The 19,345-nt window shown below is 41.7% G+C and overlaps 1 protein-coding gene across 2 annotated transcripts; it reads left to right on the top strand.

The window, feature by feature from the left end:
- The first annotated feature begins 35 nt into the window (after positions 1–35).
- LOC114584765 (transmembrane protein 180-like) lies at positions 36–17,733 on the top strand. 2 transcript variants are annotated; one of them, XM_028706841.2, is made up of 7 exons: positions 36–166; positions 4,249–4,427; positions 8,129–8,860; positions 10,073–10,227; positions 12,812–12,895; positions 13,469–13,612; positions 16,514–17,733. In XM_028706841.2, exons 2-7 carry the CDS (start codon positions 4,275–4,277, stop codon positions 16,635–16,637), a joined length of 1,392 nt encoding a protein of 463 aa, XP_028562674.2. In that variant the 5' UTR covers positions 36–166; positions 4,249–4,274; the 3' UTR covers positions 16,638–17,733. The 2 variants fall into 2 exon arrangements, with proteins under 2 accessions (XP_028562674.2, XP_028562675.2); XM_028706842.2 differs by lacking the exon at positions 36–166 and adding an exon at positions 206–353.
- Positions 17,734–19,345: the final 1,612 nt, after the last annotated feature.

Below are 19,345 nucleotides of genomic sequence, written 5' to 3'. Positions count from 1 at the left end.
GCCCACCCTGAGAAGAGCCAATGGCGGGCCGGCGTCCGCGGCTCCTCTGGCTTATCCCGTGCGGGCCGCTCCCGGTTTGGCCAATGGGGTGGAAAGGGAGGGGCCAGGCTCGAAGGCGAAGACCCGCCCTCCGAGTATTTCTGAGCGGCCCAAGCGCGAAGGCTTGGTTAGTATACACGGGTCGGAGGGGGGGGGAGGGTCGGGTTGGGGTGGTTGCTACGAGGCTCGCGCGAAGCGGGTTGCTAGGGAGGACGAGCAGGCGGGGTCCGCGCGCGGTGGGCTTGAGGGGGGGCGATGCTGTGCACCCTTACCTGCGAGTAAACCGCGTGCACCCCGGTGGGGCTTACCGTCGGGTAAGGATTTCGCGTGGTTTTCAGAGCTGTGGGGGAAATGGACGAAATGGAGTAGGGCTCTCTTATCAAATACCGCTGAGGAGGAAATAAACCTTGCAATCCCACCCCCTCAAAACCCCAACAACCTCGTCACATATTATATTTTGGGAGAGGACTTAACTAAAATTGCATTATAAAATCTTGAGGATGATATATGGTGTCCTCCTATACCTGTTTAGTCGGAAAGTCCCAGGAGGGCTTTACTCCCTCTTAAATTAAGATTTAAATAAATACATTTGGGGCCTAGTCGTCACAACAAAATTATCAAAGCCTGTTAACAAAACAGCAGCTTAAAAACAAGGAGCTCTGTTAAATGTTCATAGAGGTTTTAAAGCAACTCAGCATTGGAGCTTCAGAAATGGAAGAAAAACAAGAGTGTTGTATTTTCAGAAACAAACAGCCTTATGATAGAAATACAAAATAGATGGCTTTCGTTGAAGTAGCCGGATAATGCTGTTTTGAATTGTGGGTGCCTGGTTCTCCTAAATTCCTGAGTTTGATAGGTGTTGGAACTTAATCAATGCTTGGAGTGTTAAAAAGGCTGACAGACGCTGGAGTTAGCAGTATTAAAATACAGGCCAAACCAGCTTCCAGGTCAGGAAACCACCTGGGAAATTAGTTAAAGGCAAAGGCCATTAGAAATGTAAGAGAGACAAGACTCTGGGCCAGCCAGCAAACAGGCAGAGCCACACCCAGAACTCCGAGATAGTTAGCTGAGACAGAATAGTTGCAGTCTGTAAAGTGTGGCAAGATGGAGAAAGGGCGAGCCTTGGCTGGTGTCTTTTTGAATCCTAGGGTGTTGTGGCTATGGGAGAATCCATAACCTCTTGGGAGTGTAATGCTGGGAGCCCTCCATTACAGGCCCAGGTTGTATATATGTATAAATAAACCATATATCATAAAGAGACCACAGTCCCTGCTTTTCCTCATTTCCAGACCCTGGAACCTTTGGGATCTCGCACAGCTTGGAGATTGGGGCGGTGTGTAACGATGCAATTACTGTAACTGCCATTTGAAATGGACTGTCAAGTCCCACTTGTAGATCACAAATAGATTTTAAGTTACAGAAAGTAAAGAGTTGGCAATAGTGAACAGTTCTCCAAATGGAGAAAATGGAAAACTATAGAGTTAGGAGTGAGCAGTGAAGCTTCTACGTTTGCTGATAAGGTGTTTGGGATCTTCCCACAGGCGTCTGGTGGGCCACTGTGAGAAACAGGATTCTGGACTAGATGGGCCATTGGCCTGACGCAGCAGTTCTTATGTTCACTGCTGCTACAATAAATGTTAAGTTTTAAGGTACTGCGAGACTCATAAAACTGTCCCTTTTGTTAGAGACAGCTTGTGAATCAGGGTAGCCATATTAAAGGAGAAGGAGAGAGGGGCCTCCTGTATCTTTGATAATTGAGTAGAACAGGGAATCACGGCAGGACAAGCTGCACCTGACAAGCTTTCCTCTTGTATGCAGCTATTAATGGGCAACCTTTGTACCTTCAGGTGTTGTTTGATTACAGTTCCCATAATTCCTGACCATTGGCTGTGCTGGTTGGGGCTGATAGGGGAGCTGGAGTCCCAACAGTTTCTGAAGGGCCGCAGCTCCCGCCACCCCTGTATTTAAAGGTTATTATTCTGAGAGGGGGCAGCCTTGCCTCCTTACAGCAGAAACAGCAACAATAAATTGGCATTTCAAAAGCTGGGGAATGTGTTTGAATCATAAGCTTTTACTGGATTAGAGGTCACCTTCAAATAATTGCATTCTTCAGTTTTTATATTTAAATTGCTTTTTCCTGATGAAATTATTTGGACTATTCAGGACTTTTCTGCCGTATGTAAATAGCTTTAAGTAAGAGTTCCTTCATCTTTCCAGTGACATTGGAGGCTTCTGCTATTCATACTTTTAATGCAAGCCCTTGTTTTATACAATACATACTGTGGCATCATCAACAGACAGAGTTTGAGTATAATGGAGGTTACAGAGAAAACCTGACTAGTGCTCACTGTTCCTTGTGTTGATTATAATGCCATTCATGCTTACCTCAGGCATCTGTTTAAATGGAGGAATCGATTTACTTTAATCAATGTCATTATATGTCTACTTCATCGGTTGGAGCTAAATATTGATAAAGGTCACCTTTGCCATCCGATTAACTGTTTTTAGATTGCTGTTTCACCATTCTATTCAAGCGTTTCTAACAGTTTGTTTTATGATTCAGGTGACTTAAGTATCCCAGTTTTTGTTACAGTATCCTAAAAAAAAGATATGTTCTTACTCCATCTTCTCCCCCACCCACTGCCCCAGATAGATGGTGTGAGAGAGAGGGAGAGGTGTTCCCCTTTCAGTTTCACCTTCCATGATTTTTTTTTTTACTGGGAGACATTGCTGAAGAGACTACCACCAGAAAGCATTTAACAACACAGATATGGGATAGAAGGGTTTGATCCTGTTCTTGTCAATTGTAAAGTGGAAGCTGTGAGGGCTAAATATTTATCACAGTGTGAGACAAGGATAAATAGATGAGAAAATGTTGCCCTCTTGTGGATCATGTGAAGCCACTAATCATACATAGATTTATGTCCTCTGACAATATTCATCTTGATCCATGGAAGGCATTTTGCATTTATGGATATTAATAAAATAAAAATAGGGTTTTTTTTACTAGATTTGGAGTGTTAATTATTGTAACTTTCAAAATATTCAAATTCTGGCAACTGCAAAAAACCAAATAAATGTAAAGCTTAAGATTTAAAAAATACTACATATATATTCCATCACTTTAATTTTGCCTTGTACCTTCCTTCTGCTCACTCCTTGTGTGCAGGCATATACACATCCATCTCATGACAAAATTATTCCGAAAGGGCATTTCTTATTTTTTACAAAATTGTGGTTAATAGTCTCAAAATAGGAATCCATATCAAACAGTGACTTCCCTCTTAAAGCTGAATTGGAGATATGGTAATGCTCACAGTTAAATCTGCAAATAAAAATTGAAAACTCTCTTCCATACAGCAGCAAATCACACAAAAGTGTTTCAGTTTATTAGGCGCAACTATTCAGCAGCGGAACTTACTCCCTTAAGATGTGGTGGCCTGTCCTTCATTGGACATATTCAAGTAGGGATAAACCCTCCACAAGTTGTTTGACTACTCCCAATTGCTTTAGCTGGCAGGACCACGGTCAAGGATAACATGAGTTGTTCTCTAACATCTGGAGGTCCTTGGGTCCTCTATCCCTGAAGCAGAGCCATTTGTCTGTGACACTATAGTTAAACTGAAAAAAAGAGCCTTCTGGATCAGACCAAAGGCCCATTTCGTCCAGCATCTTGTTCTCACAGTGGCCAGCCAAATGTCTCTGGGAAGCTTCCAAGGAGGACTTGAATACAGCAGTTCGCTTCCCCACTTGGGATTCCCGGCACTAGTATTTACATAGAGACAATGGAGGTAGCACATAGCCTGTAGTTACCCATAGGCTTATCTGCTATGGATTTGTCTAATTCCCTTTTCAAGTCATTTAAGATGAGCAGCGGGCTTGAGGTATACAATCTGCAAGCTGATTTCCAACTCTAAAATTATGTTACTCTATGTAAATGCTTTAGATAATCAGCAATTTGCCTTTCTGTTTCCTATAATGTCGAGTCATGTGCCATATACTGTAGTGTTACTTCCAGCATTGTGATTTCGTTGTTTGCTGTTTTCCTCCTCGCAGTCCTACAAACATTGCACAGATATGCAAATGCCACAAAAATATCCAACTTTTCATTGGAATGAAACTACAAAAATCTATGCAGTATCTGAAGGCAAAAACTCCATTGGAACTGTAACAGCCTGTAACTGTTTTATCATATTATTTACCTTCTAGGGGAAGAAAAATACCACTGTGGAAAAATGAAGTTTTTTTCAAGAATTCATCCAAATGCCCTGGCATACTCAATGACGACTTTAGGTGCTGGGATGATGAACAGCATCTTTAATTTTTATTATGTTAAACTCTTTTTAAACAAATACAAGATATCTGAATCAGCATTCCATCAAGCACAGGTACAGTCAATGCCAACATTAGTTTTTCTGTTGTTTTTGGGTGTTTCCCAGGTCATTATTTTGAATACAGAATTAGCAGTGTTTCATTTAATGTAAGCAATTTCTATACTGCTTTTCAAGTCCTCACAAGGCAGCATGCAGTAAAAAAGTCACAGCAAAACAATGAAGTCCTTAATAATTACCAGCACAATTGAAATGAATATGTTCTTTTAATCAATAAAAACAAACCAGCAGCAGATTAAACCATATAAAACACCACTGTCTGCTCCCTCATTGCCAGCTCAGGATACTAGCTATCCTAATTTGACTAAATGAAAAGATGGTTGGAAAATAAAAGTTTTATGGCTTTCCTAAAAGAAATCAAGGACACTACTGTAATTCATTACTGTTTGTATGGTTATGTGTTAGTTTTGTGTTATGTATTCAGTGGTGTGGGCCTCAGAGGTGGCCTCGTCAGCTGAGAGTTGTTGATATGCCTTGTTGAGGGTGCACTTAAGGGGAATGACAATTGGGGTCTCCCATCAAGTGTGCAGAACTGGCTCGAGGAGCCCTTGTTCAATGAGGTGATCCAGCTCTGCATCGATCTTGGGCTTCAGGGCGAATGGCACCCGCCAAGCCTTCATGCAGATCGGTACTACAGCCGGGTTGAGTCTCAGTGCAACCGGTGGATCCTGAAATGTTCTGTGATTGTATATCATGATTGGATATCATGTATCAAATCAGAACACGGGCTCATAATCCTTAGTCCAAAACTCAAGCTCAGGCAAACACAGATCACTGAATGCATAACACCTTGTACATATGTTTATGATTAAAAAAATAAAAAATATATAAACTATTACTGACATTGCTTTGTGACATATGAGGAATGTGGTTAATAAATTATAAATTTTAGTTGGAATTTTATTTTAATGCTGCTGTTTTAGGTAATTGTATTTTTATATACTGGGACGCGGGTGGCGCTGTGGGTAAAAGCCTCAGCGCCTAGGGCTTGCCGATCGAAAGGTCGGCAGTTCGAATCCCCGCGGCGGGGTGCGTTCCTGCTGCTCGGTCCCAGCGCCTGCTAACCTAGCAGTTAAATAGGGACCGCTTTATAGCGGGAAGGTAAACGTTTCCGTGTGCGGCTCTGGCTTGCCAGAGCAGCGATGTCACGCTGGCCACGTGACCCGGAAGTGTCTCCAGACAGCGCTGGCCCCCGGCCTCTTGAGTGAGATGGGCGCACAACCCTAGAGTCTGTCAAGACTGGCCCGTACGGGATGGGGTGCCTTTACCTTTACCTTTTATTTTTATATACCAGTTATATATGTACCTTTGAAAGATACATACAAATATTTTCAATGTATTTCCTCGTGTACCACTGGTACATTTTCAAGTGGGTTTTCCAGAGTCAAAAAAACACCATCAACATATGCTTTTAACTTGTAATTTTGTTGGACTGTTCTTATGCCCCTTATTTTGTCATTACAGTGGTGCCCCGCAAGACGAATGCCTCGCAAGACGGAAAACCCGCTAGACGAAAGGGTTTTCCGTTTGCAATGCGCTTCGCAAGACAAATTTCCCTATGGGCTTGCTTCGCAAGACGAAAATGACTTGCGAGTCTCGCCATTTCCCCCCCCCCCCCGCTTCCCCCCTTTTTCTAAGCCGCTAATAGCCTTTTAGCAGCTAAGCCGCTAAGCCATTAATAGCCGCTAAACCGCTAATAGCGCTAATCCGCTTAGCCGCTAATGGGGTTGCTTCGCAAGACAAAAAAACCGCTAGACGAAGAGAATCGCGGAACGGATTCTTTTCGTCTTGCGAGGCACCACTGTATTCCTTATCTTTTGTGCGAATACCTTCAAAATCAAAATAAACAATAATGGAGACAACAGGCATCCTTGTATGCTTCCTTTCATAACCCTACATACCCATCAGTTGTATTATTTACAATAATATTTGCACGTTGTTCAGTATATATTGCTTCTATGGCCTTTAGGAAGGTTTCCCCCAGGTCCACTTCCCTCAAAACACTTTTCCTAAATAGCCAAGTCATGTTGTCAAACTCTTTCTCCATATCTAAGAATATCAACGCCTGTTTTTCGTTACGGACTTCCAAGTATTCTATTATGTTAATTATATTTCTAACATTGTCTTTTAACCATCTGCCAGGAAGAAAGACTCCTTGGTCCTTATGTATTAGATCACTCATAACTTTTTTAAGCCTGTTGGCCAATATTGCTGCAAATATTTTATAATCGCAGTTTAGTAATGAAATCGGGCGAAATTTTTTAGGGTTTGTCATGTTTAGGTATCAAGGTGATATAGGCCCCTTTCCAAGTTTCTGGTACTTTTCCTATTTCCAATACTTTATTCATAATGTATTTCAATGTAAATTAGGGACATGGGAGAGGGCCTTCTTGGTGGCTTCTCCCAGACTTTAAAACTCCCTCCCTAGAGATGTTAGACTGGCTCTCTCCTTGTTCTTCTGTCAACAGGTGAAGACTTTCCTGTTCCAACATGTTTTTGTGAACTGACTGCTTTTAATGAAAGGGCTGGTGCTATGCTGTTTTTATTGTACTTGATTGTACAGTGGGTGCGTGGGGATGTCTCTCTGAGCAGCATTTGAAACTTCCATTATTCCTGGCATGTTTTGCGACGGAATTTCATTAATGTGAGCAGTTTCTGAGCTCTAGGCACAGTACTGCGCCCAAGAGTTCAGATTAAAACTGCCACTGCTGGAAGGAAAGGAGGACCTTTTTTCTGCCTCCCCACTTCCAGCCACTCTGAAGACTGCAGAAGGGACTCTCTTATAAGATTATAAGGAGGGTGGGCAGGGGAAATGCAGCTTTCTTTCTTTTTTTTCCCCATTCTTAAGATGAGGACTAGACCATGTGAAAAATGAATTTAAGATTTTAGCTGCAGTTCATTCATTTTCAGCTTTGTATTCTTGTTACTAATAAAGTTCTCCTAGGCACTCATTGCAGTGCCCATAACCTAGGTTTAAGGTGCCATTCAGCTCCTAGCTTTCATATCTTAGTTTCTAACACTGTCTGTGTCTGTATAGATAGTTGTTTTTCTATGTTTTTAGTTCTTATTTTTACCTATAAGCCACTTTGAGTCCATGTCAAGGAAAAAGGTGGGATATAAATAAATAAATAAATAAAAAATAATAATAATAGTGTTTAGAATCAGTGTTTTTAATTATATGTGCAAATTCAGCAAACAGGATGGGACACACTCACAGCTTGATTTTTGTGGAAGTTCTCCTTGGCAGCTGCCATCAGCACAGACACTAGAAAATTATTTTCTTAGGCATCCCTAAGCCCCAGTTTCCCATCTCTACTCAACTCAAGAATAAAGCTCATTTGGTGATCTTGGACCAGCCGCTATCTCTTAACCTAAGTTAGGCTTGTAGTAAAGGCAAAAGGAGTGAGGGATATCCAAGCTTCTTGGATGAAGGTTAAGAGACAAATAGAATGAGTGCAACATTTTCTCCTGAGTTTTAAATCGCCCCCATTCCAACCACCTTTTCTTTACGTTACTAGTGTTGATTTGTCATTTATTTACTGATTTTAAACATTTTTCATTTTATAAACCATGTTATATTTTTATTGATACGATATGTTTTCAGTTGTACAAGCTGCTATGTGATTTCTGCTGAGCCATGAAAAGTGGTGCAAATGTTTGTAAATAAATAAACTGGTGTTCTTTTTTATTTTACTCAGGTTGTTTTTATGATCTGGAATGCCATTAACGACCCTCTCTTTGGCTATATTCAAGACAACTCCAAAGTGCCATGCTGCTCCAGGCGTCGGTTTTCCATTTTGTATGGAGCTCCCTTGTATGCTTTGGCCTTTCTTCTTCCTTGGTTTCCTTGGAAACAATATGAAGAAGGTGACTGGCTTAGCGGACTTCATCTTATCGTTGCTTTGTGCGCTTTCGATGGCCTGCTTACGTTTGTCTTGCTGGCACAGTGTGCCCTCTTTGCGGAAATTTCAACTAGACACGAAAATAGGCTCCAGCTTATTAAGTATAATCAAGTGGCAACCTTGGTTGGCTCCACCAGCATCCTTTTCTGTGGCTTAATTTCAGATAACATGGAGAACTTCACCTATTTCCAAGCATTTGCTGTTCTGGTAGGAGCAGTTGCCACTGCTTGCATGTGCTACACTGGAATGTATAGCACCACTCAGTATGAACAAAAAGAAACTCTAATGGAGGAATTTGAGGAAAATGCTGAGAGCTCTCTCTCTTGGTCCTCTGTGATTTTGTTGACAAAACAGATCATGACTCAGAAAAACTTTTTGCTTTTTGTGACCATGAACTTCTTTCAAGTCTTCCACTTGGCCTTCTGCAACAATTTCATGATGATCTTTGCAGATAACCTCATCCCTAAGGACGTTCTATCATCATCTATCAGAAGTATCATGTATGGGGCAGGTTTTATTTGTCCTCAGGTAGGCAGAGAAACCTTTTGTTCTTTTCTCTTAAGACGAAAATATGCTGGTTCTCAGCAGATTTATTTGCTTACACTGATTGCCAAGAATAATTATGCATTACCTTGCAGAAAACCTTTATACTGCAAAACTAACCTTTGGTGCTACTGATTTCTCCCAAAGGAATTCAACTGATGCACATACGGTTTGACTAAAGGGGAAGCTGGCTCTTCAGTGTGTGTGTGTGTGTGTGTGTGTGTGTTTGCTTTTTGGTACTTTTGTAAAAAAAAAGGTGGTAAAAACCTTTAAGAACAAGTATGGGATCAAAAATTGTGAGGGATCACATTTTCTGAAAGCCAGGTAAATCTACGGTGTTGAACCTGGAGCAGTAATTCTCAAATGATAAGGCTGGCCTCTCGAGGGCAGGGGAATTTAATAACAAATGGGCCCTTTACTATTCAGGGTGGAGGGCAACATATTTTACTTACTGATTTCCTTTCATTTTTTCCTATTCATTAGTACTGTTTTTTCCTCTGTTCTTCTCTTCCATATTTTCCCCTCACTAAATTCGGAGATTCCCTATACTTTGAAAATGTGAATAGGAGAGCAGCATCTATTTCATAGGGAAGGGAGGATAAAGTGTGGGACAGCAGTAGCTGGAGGGGAACACCACATGGATGAGGAGGAATTAAGAGACACAAGGGGATCATGAGCCACATTAAGCTGAGGCACATAGATGGGCCCTTAGCATGTTACACTGGAAACATGAATAAGCTGTTTACCTAGTACAGTACAATAGCTATGTATTTGCAAGTGACATTTTGATGTGGGTTTATAATTATTAAAATCCAGACAATGCAACACAGTGTGTGTGTGTGTGTGTGTGTGTGTGTGTGTGTATGGCTCAATCTAAAATGCCACTTTATTTTTATTGCTATTTTCAGAATGCAAATAGAACAACAAGAAAGGAACAGCGTCGGCTTCCATTAACAATTTAAAAATCCATCAGTCCTTTGGGCAGTCATTTGTCCAAACAGATATCCAAACAAGATTGGCTATTATAAGGCATATGTTCAAATGTTGATGATGTCATGCTGATGTTGCCTTTTTGAAGGATTGGATGGTCAGGGTATCTACTGTGGTGCTTTCTTTCTGGTTAGAAATAATTTACCGTATGTTTGACAGGGTTTCAATACTGTATTAATGTAGCTTAATATTTCTGTTATATTTCAGTGCCTTGTGCTAATCAGTCAAGCTTTGTTGAAGAAATTTGGTTACTATAAAGTGGTCTTATTTTCCTTCTACTTGGAAGCAATAGCTGCCGCTATCATGCTTGTTGTAGGTCCAGAACACTACTACGTATTGGCTATTTATCTTACAGCAAACATGTAAGTAACTTTAGTTTTAAGAGCATGACAATTTTGACCGGGATTCAGAGAGATCTATGGCCCAGGGGTGGGGGGTAGAGGAGAGAGGGGAAAGCAAGATACCCCTCAGTAGGATCTCCATGTATTATGGATGGAATCAATAGCGGTGGCTTGCTCACATCTGTGCTGTTCTGGGCCCAAGAAAAGCCTTTTGATTCTCCCTGTCTTCCCCTACACACCAACCATGTCAGCCCTAAGACCTAGCACCACTGTTTTAATCCCCCCACTATTCTATCATAGCATTGTGGAGTTATAAAATGGTAGTGCCTGAGCACTGGGGGAGGTAAAAATGTATTAAAGGTCCTCAAGTAGTGTGGGTCATGGAGGCACCAACACTAGGTCTCGTTGCAGAGGTCCTCTTACGTTAGGTACATGTGGGGGGTTTCATTCCTAGCCCCAATGTGCGTTGGTGGAGCATGCATAACTCCAAAAATGGTCACTGTCTGTACAAGCAGTAATGTCATTAATCAGGAAAATGACTGGTAGTTCTTTGGGGATTCTTTAAGGCAGATGGGGTCACAGATAATTTGGAACTGATTACATTTTTTAATAAGTAATGGTAATTGTCTTAAAGTGGAGACTATTGGGAACCACTTTTTCTAGTTTCCCAAATCTGGAATGTATTATTTTATTTACTTATTTATTTAAATGTTGCTTAATTTCCCCAAAATCTCTTATGTTGCTTAATTTCCCCAAAATCTCTTAAGTGTTATTAGAAAAATGAGACAACTTAACAGTGAGATCTTTGGGAGGAAAGCCAAGATTACCGTATTTTTCGCTCTATAACACGCACCTGACCATAACACGCACATCGTTTTTAGAGGAGGAAAACAAGGGAAAAAAACATTCTGAATGAAACAGTGGATGTATCATTTTTGTGCTTCATGCTGTGGCCACAGACATGTGATCTGATGGTGAATTTGGGGTGACCCAATGCAAAAATCCTGAGAATTCCTGTGGATCCATGCTTTGTAACCACGTTTTTGCACCATTGCAGCCCCAGGCAACAGTGGGTGCATGATTTTTTGGGTGTAGGCTGTAGCCATGGACATGCTATGTGATCTGATGGTGAATTTGGGGTGACCCAATGCAAAGATCCTGAGAATCCCTGTGGATCCATGCTTTGTAACCACATTTTTGCACCATTGCAGCCCCAGGCAACAGTGGGTGTGTGCTTTTTTTGGTGCAGGCTGTAGCCATGGACATGCTATGTGATCTGATGGTGAATTTGGGGTGACCCAATGCAAAAATCCTGAGAATCCCTGTGGATCCATGCTTTGTAACCACATTTTTGCACCATTGCAGCCCCAGGCAACAGTGGGTGCGTGATTTTTTTGGTGCAGGCTGTAGCCATGGACATGCTATGTGATCTGATGGTGAATTTGGGGTGACCCAATGCAAAAATCCTGAGAATCCCTGTGGATCCATGCTTTGTAACCACGTTTTTGCACCATTGCAGCCCCAGGCAACAGTGGGTGCGTGCTTTTTTTGGTGCAGGCTGTAGCTATGGACATGCTATGTGCTCTGATGGTGAATTTGGGCTGACCCAATGCAAAGATCCTGAGGATCCATATGGACCCATGCTTTGTAACCACGTTTTTGCACCATTGCAGCCCCAGGCAACAGTGGGTGCGTGATTTTTGGGGGGCAGGCTGTAGCCATGGACATGCTATGTGATCTGATGGTGAATTTGGGGTGACCCAATGCAAAGATCCTGAGGATCCATGTTGATCTATGCTTTGTAACCACATTTTAAGTGGGGAGCGAAGGAAAAACAAAGAAGGGACATGAGAGGGGTGTGCAGAGAAGCAGCTGGCTAAGGGTGGGAGGAAAGAAAGGCAAAAGTTCCCCCCCCAAGCCAGCCATCCATCTCTCTCTCTCTCTCTCTCTCTCTCTCTCTCTCTCTCTCTCTCTCTCTCCCTCCCTCCCTCCTCCCCCCCTCTCTCCCTCCCCCCCTCTCTCCCTCCCCCTCCCCCCTCTCCCTCTCCCTCCCCCACTCTCTCTCCCTCTCCCCCAGCAGCAACGGAGCACAGAGAGGAATTAGAAAGAACGACACTCTGCTTGCCTGGAGGGGAGGGGCTTTCCCTGCTCTTTGTTCCGTTTCAGCAAACACAGCAACGAAACAGAGACGGGTGGGCAGTAAGACCCTGAGGCAGAATGCAGGAAAGCAACCACTTCCTCTTTTCAGGTTTCCCTTCTCCGTGACTCGAGATTTGACTTTTGCTTGATTTTTTGGCTCCAGGGACCACACATTCGCTCTATAACACGCACAGACATTTCCCCTTCCTTTTTAGGAGAAAAAATCTGCGTGTTATAGAGGGAAAAATACGGTAAGTTTTCAACAGAAATGGACTTTATTCATTAATTTCTAGAACCCTTATTCTTCTGGGTCCTCATATCCTATTTTCAACTTTGCTGTTTTATTAATGTATTTATGTAGTAGTTCACTATACTGTACAAATATTTTATGGTACTAAAAATATCCAAATTTAATTTTTCTTTGTCCAAGGCAATTCAAATCTAAGTCACTTCTCTATTTATTTAGGGTCATCGTTCAAGCTTCTTTCAGTCTGTTTAATTTGCCTTTGGCCGATATTGTTGATGCAGATTTAAAGAAACATAAACGGAGGTAAGCATGGTTTGTTTACTTTTTTATGATATGCAAACTTTCATTGTAGATAATAAACGTTAAATTGTTTTTCAGTTTTTATTCAAAAGCCTCAACTCAGTATGCTCATTACACTACATAGAATTCTAACACTTTTCAGTGTATGGAGTGCTTTATCCCCCCCCCCCCAATACCCAAACAATTTGTCAGTGACCTTGAGTTGAGCAGTTTGGAGCCTGATTTTCCACTGTTTATTAAATTATCCCTATAAATTGCATACAAAAATACATATATTAGGAGAAATTCACACTAAAATGTTGATGGATTTTCATAAGGACTTTAAAAAAAAAAAAAAAAGGTGCAGCTGAAGTATAGAAAATGGAGTTTAAGATTGGAAAAATGAGAAACTGGGGAAAGCTGAAGTTGACATATTCTTAGTATTACTATTGAAGAATTGAGTATAATCCTAATAGTGGTACATTCCAGCATATTATAATGCTTTACTGTGTTTGACTATAACTTTCTGCTGAAGTATTCAATTTGCAATTTAAATAATCACTTGCAGTCTATTAAAATTATTGCTTAACATTTCAGATTACCACTTTCCTCCATGGTTTTTGGAACAAATGCCTTGTTTACAAAACCAGCCCAGTCTTTAGCCCCTATGCTTGTGGTTACCATACTAAATCAATTTGGTTATGCAAATCTGAATGGGAAGGTTGCTCATCTTGACCCAAGGTAAGTAAGAGACAATTAATTGCCATGGTGATGTTTTAATCTGATGAACCCTTTGGTCTATTTGGCTATTACAGCTTTCTTTTTTTATTCTGAAATTAAATTGTTGGGAATTTGTGTTCTGAAACATGTTATCTGGAAAGTTGCAATGGTTGAAGGTAATTTTTGTTTTACTATATTCACAAAGAATTTCTCTTAAGTGCATTGCAGTTTTCACTTGTGCTTCTTGAACATGAAAGTTTGCAGGTTTGTCCAGATAAAGCTAGGGACGCGGGTGGCGCTGTGGGTAAAACCTCAGCGCCTAGGACTTGCCGATCGTCAGGTCGGCGGTTTGAATCCCCGTGGCAGGATGCGCTCCCGTTGCTCGGTCCCAGCGCCTGCCAACCTAGCAGTTCGAAAGCACGTCAAAGTGAAAGTAGATAAATAGGGACCGCTTACTAGTGGGAAGGTAAACGGTGTTTCCGTGTGCTGCGCTGGCTCGCCAGATGCAGCTTGTCACGCTGGCCACATGACCCAGAAGTGTCTTCGGACAGCGCTGGCCCCCGGCCTCTTAAGTGAGATGGGCGCACAACCCTAAAGTCGGACACGACTGGCCCGTACGGGCAGGGGTACCTTTACCTTTACCAGATAAAGCTAGTGACCTTTCCCATGCAATCAGTCTAGTCCAGGCATCCCCAACCTGCGGCCCTCCAGATGTTTTGGCCTACAACTCCCATGATCCCTAGCTAACAGGGCCAGTGGTCAGGTATGATGGGAATTGTAGTCCTAAACATCTGGAGGGCTGAAGGTTGGGGATGCCTGGTCTAGTCTGTACTTGGTTAGATCTTCATTTGAGTATAGCAACAGTGTTTCCTGTGTTTGCAGCAGCAGGATGAACATACCTGACAAATCACATAGGTCCAGTTCGCATGACATGCAAAACTGTTCTTAAACCATGGTTTATTGAACAAACCACCCTTAAACCAAAGAACATTCTGCAGTCTATCAAAGTAACTGGTTTGTGTTGTCATCCTCCATCCCGCCTAGTTCCAACCCACAACTGTCTCTCCATCTGACACCCTTCAAGCTTTTGTGGCAACTGCTGGCATTTCCTCACCATGTCACTTTCCATTGGTCAGGTGTGGTAATCTTTGTGCTGATCTTCTGCAGCAGTCCTCAAGGAACTACTTTCCTCCCTTCCCCAGAAAAAAAAATGCCTATATACCTTTGCAGCTTGTAGGGTTTTTTAAAACAATTTTGCAACTGCTGTTTTTATATTCACAACCGACAACCACTTTTTACTGTACATTTATGCTTTTAGATTAGTAATCAGAACCTGTGTTGGTTGTCTCAACAAATGAAACTGATTTGTAAAAATGTTACATGGAAAAAATACAAGAGACGTTACACATACTTCTGTAAAGCAAGAAAATCTTTAATAATAATAATAATAATAATAATAATAATAATAATAATAAAATAAAAGAACCTGTGTTGGAGCCAACTTATTACTACTTCCCTATCTCTCATAGGAGGTTTGAAAAACTTGCTTTTACTAATGCACACTTAAATATTTTCATTTGTGCATTCTAGTCACTGTCAGGAACAGAAGCTCATTTTGAAGCCCCCTCACTCAACACCTGCTCTGTTTCAAAACAGCATTTCATTCACACTCCCATAAACACAGTCCTTAATGTTTTTATTTCAGTGTGTTAAAATGCAAACCTTTTCCATCTCCAAAACTTTTTAAGAATTAATATTTGCTGCCTGTGCTTTTCCTTGAAAAGTTGACAAGATTTATTGAAGGTAATGAATAGATGCCGACTCAATAACACGACCCCCCTTGGAAACCTAAGTCCTGTTTATTTGTGTAACTTTGGATTTATTGTTATTTTTCTTTTTAAAAATCCAGATTAATTTTTTTATATATATAAAAGCTGACCAAATTTATCATTCATTCATTTACCAACCAATAACAGTTAATCATTCTGCAGTCAAAACATCTGCAAAGCAATAGTTTAAAGAAGTTGCTTTTAAGTGTTCAACTCTCCAGTTCAGGCTGCTGCCACGAAGGGGGTACTGGGTAGAGTTGGGAAAGGAAGAGGATGCTGTTACCAGACAAAATGTGCAGCAGCAGCAGCAACTTCAGGAAATGCACCAGTGAGAGCAGCTGGGTACTCAGGGCAGCTTGTCTAGTGTCTCTGTTGCTTGGTGGGTGATGACAAAACAAATTATGCTTAAACTATAATTAAGTATGTGCCCATGTTTTCAGGTAACACTAAGCCATAATTAAGGCAATAAGCCAACAAAACAAACTATCTGAACAGACTATAGTTCAGACATTGCTGGGTTCAGATGTACAGCTAAGGCATGGTTTGTTAACTAAGGTTATTTAAACCCTGGTTTAACATATTATGCAAATCGGGTTATAGAGAAAGTAGTATCTTTTTCTCTTTTTTTGTAAACCGCTTTGCTGAAGTAGCCCTAAATATAGTTGCATCAGCCTCAGACGTCCAGAGACCTCCACAGAATACCATATAGCCTCTCTGAAATATTGTTAAAATGAACAAGACCGTTCACAACACGTGCTAGTTTTCAGGCCCCTTCTGGGTACCCCAGCATATAAACAGAATGGTAAAATGCTTCTGTAAAACAGGGTGTAAATGGCATTGTTCAGTAAATTCGCATTCAACACCATTGATTTCTCATAATCAGATAAAACAAGTTAAATTTTATATAGTATTGGTATTCCACTTAATTTATGTATACAAATGGGGATAGATGATTTCCTAATTTGAATTAAGCATGATCTTGTTGAAGTGCTGGAACACAACTCTGATAAATATATACTGCAATGAGTTTTGTTTTGTGGTGATTGCTGAAAAAAACTGAACATTTAAAAAAAACACCTTACTTCTCTTCCAGTTTGTTTCTAGGTCTCCACGATGCCATGTTCTACATGATCTGCCTGGTTCCTCTTTGCATTGCAGTTATACAGATTCTGACATGGACACCCTTTTCCATTCAGAATAGCCACCTTACACTTTGACATTGAATTGCAAATGTGTGGATCGGGAACGCAACTGTTCTTTTTTACAGAGGTCAGATGAACAAGAACATTGGACTTCCTTGATTCAGGGGGATCATCTGCAGCCTGAGCCAGTAAATTCTTTTCTGTTATATCTGTAAATCTTGTGTGTGCCTTATCATCATGCCATATCTCTTTCTAGTTCAACTGTACGCAAGTTAGAGATACCACATAGACTTACTGAGTACACCAAAATGCCACTACCTCACTGGACCCCCGAGAGATAAATGCATAATGGTGTGGTGTGATTCTGTGAACAATAAACTTGACACTCTTTTTAGAAGAACTAAGGGCCCGTGATAAATCATAAGAAGCTGCATTTGAGCACCCTCTCTCATAAAATGTGAAATGCTACCTCTTTGCTGCAAGCAAAACAAGGTCATTTCCCCCCATGGAATATTGGAAAATGTATGTTAGATTTCTCTCCCCCAAACTGGTATATGGTCTGCAAAACACAACATGGTTTCTCTACATGGGATACCTTAGCTTTGCAGGGGTTGGAAAGAAGGGCAATGACAGCATTGGAGCACATTGGATAAATTTGTACAGACTGTTCAGCAAAGAAAGCTTTGGCAGTATTTAGAGGGGGAGGCATGCATAACTGCGCTGTGGAGAGAACATGAACTGATGTTTATGTTTACATACTCATGACTACACAAGTAGTGCTGAAGATTGTCATTGGCAACGGAAAAGGGGGAGACGGGGGGGGGGGAAACAGTATAGTTGATGCAGCATAGTGGGAAACCCAATTAATCCACATGGTGGAGATGCAGGTGGCTGCCTGAAGTGGAGGGCAGAGGAGCTTGCACGGAAGCCTGTGGCTTGTGATGGGAAAACTTGATAATGAAAGAAAAAGTGTTTGGGCATCTCCAAAGCATAATAAATGTGATTAAATCAAACTGCTGGGTTTATGGGACTGTGGGGAAAATAAATTTACTGGGTGGTAGGCTCGTAAGCTTTGGATTTCTTGGCTGCTTGATGCCATGCAAAGAGGGATAATCATATGTAAAACTGTACTATAGCCCTTGGAACTTGCATTAAAATATACTATTTGAAATTGTCTGTCACATTTCCTTTATTGTCAAGTAGCTAAATGCAGCATTTTGGATTTGCCCCTGTTAAAGCCTTTTCCATTTTTCCTCTTTTGAAAAGATGGCGATTAAAGAGAAACTAATGCTGCTTGATATGTTACAAAGTCCGAATTATGCCATAATAAATCCTACCATCCTGTTCTTTATCCAGTAGATTATATATAGTAGCACTTTTATTTCTCATAAAGCAGTCTTTTATTTTATTAAGCCAATTCTTTATAGCTCAGTTCTTAATTCAACATTGGAGGAACAGACTTCTTAGCCTGTTTAAGGTGGGTTTTTTTTGGCTCTTTCCCAGATTTGTTTTCTTGTAGAAAAGAGAATTGTATCATTTTCTAGCCTATTTCTTACCCCATTCATTAGCTACTGTAACAGATAGTGCAGGGATCTCTAATTCTGCCTCTCTGCCACCCTGTACATTTATCTAAGGCTGCAATCCTGATGTGGGTAGGAGGGAATCTGAAGGCAGTTTAACTGCCAAATCTAGTGCTGGAGCTAGCAGGCTGGAAGTGAGAAAGTAAGAATGCTGCCCCTGTTGCTGTGAATCTTCCCCAGCCCTACCTGGCGATGCCAAGGATTGAAACGGACCTTCTGCATGCAAAGTAGATGCTGTACCGCTAAGCCAGGGGTAGGCAACCTAAGGCCCGTGGGCCGGATGCGGCCCAATCGCCTTCTCAAGCCAGCCCACGGATGGTCCGGGAATCAGCGTGTTTTTACATGAGTAGAATGTGTCCTTTTATTTAAAATGCATCTCTGACTTATTTGTGGGGCCTGCCTGATGTTTTTACATGAGCAGAATGTGTCCTTTTATTTAAAATGCATCTCTGGGCTATTTGTGGGGCATAGGAATTGGTTCATTTCCCCACCAAAAAATATAGTCCGGCCCCCCACATGGTCTGAGGGACAGTGGACCAGCCCACGGCTGAAAAAGGTTGCTGGCCCCTGCACTAAGCAATAACCCTTCCCCAGGCATAATGAAGTGACTGAACATAATGCAGTGCAATTCCCCTCACATCTTCTTGCTACTCTTCTGAAGCAGCTGTTTTATTTGAGCCAGGGTTCCCAAGATCTCGGTAGGAAGGCTGGGTCCTCTTGAGTGAAAAAATAATGGGTGAGGGAGCTCTCTTGAGCATGTACATACCACACACTCATACAGATTAGAAACAGCCCTGTTCTACCCCTACACATTTGCAATTTGAGCAAACGGGGCTTGGAAATCGGTGAGCGTGGGAGAGTGGGCAGAACAGGCAAAATTCATGGGAGGGAGGGAGATCTCTCAATGGCAGTTGCCCACCATACCTAAATAGAACTGCAAAGGCCAGAGGAGAGCCACCACCTTCTCAAAGAGGCCAGTTTGGCCACGGGGGGGGGGGGAATGGATGCTGGACTAGATCGATCTTGTCAGCCACCTCTTGTATTCTTGGTATATTCTTGTCACTCCTGCTTATTAGACTGAAGACAATAGCAGACGGGCCACCACCTTCCTTGCCTGTTTTGTGGGATTCCCAGGGACGTGTGCTTGGCCACTGGGGGAAACGGGATGCCTAACGAAATGGTGCGCTGGTCCCGATCCGTGGG

Source organism: Podarcis muralis, chromosome 14, assembly GCF_964188315.1.
Source record: "Podarcis muralis chromosome 14, rPodMur119.hap1.1, whole genome shotgun sequence".
Taxonomy (NCBI): Eukaryota; Metazoa; Chordata; class Lepidosauria; order Squamata; family Lacertidae; genus Podarcis; species Podarcis muralis.
The sequence above is the reverse complement of the archived record's forward strand: the minus strand, read 5'-3'. Positions and strand labels throughout refer to the sequence as shown.

What these genes read in the sequence shown, in the direction of transcription:
- LOC114584765 (XM_028706841.2), top strand. Translation starts at nt 4,275, where the DNA reads ATGAAGTTTTTTTCAAGAATTCATCCAAATGCCCTGGCATACTCAATG. An exon ending in CAGCATTCCATCAAGCACAG is followed by an intron (nt 4,428 to 8,128) that starts GTACAGTCAATG and finishes TATTTTACTCAG; the next exon opens with GTTGTTTTTATGATCTGGAA. An exon ending in ATTTATCTTACAGCAAACAT is followed by an intron (nt 10,228 to 12,811) that starts GTAAGTAACTTT and finishes CTATTTATTTAG; the next exon opens with GGTCATCGTTCAAGCTTCTT.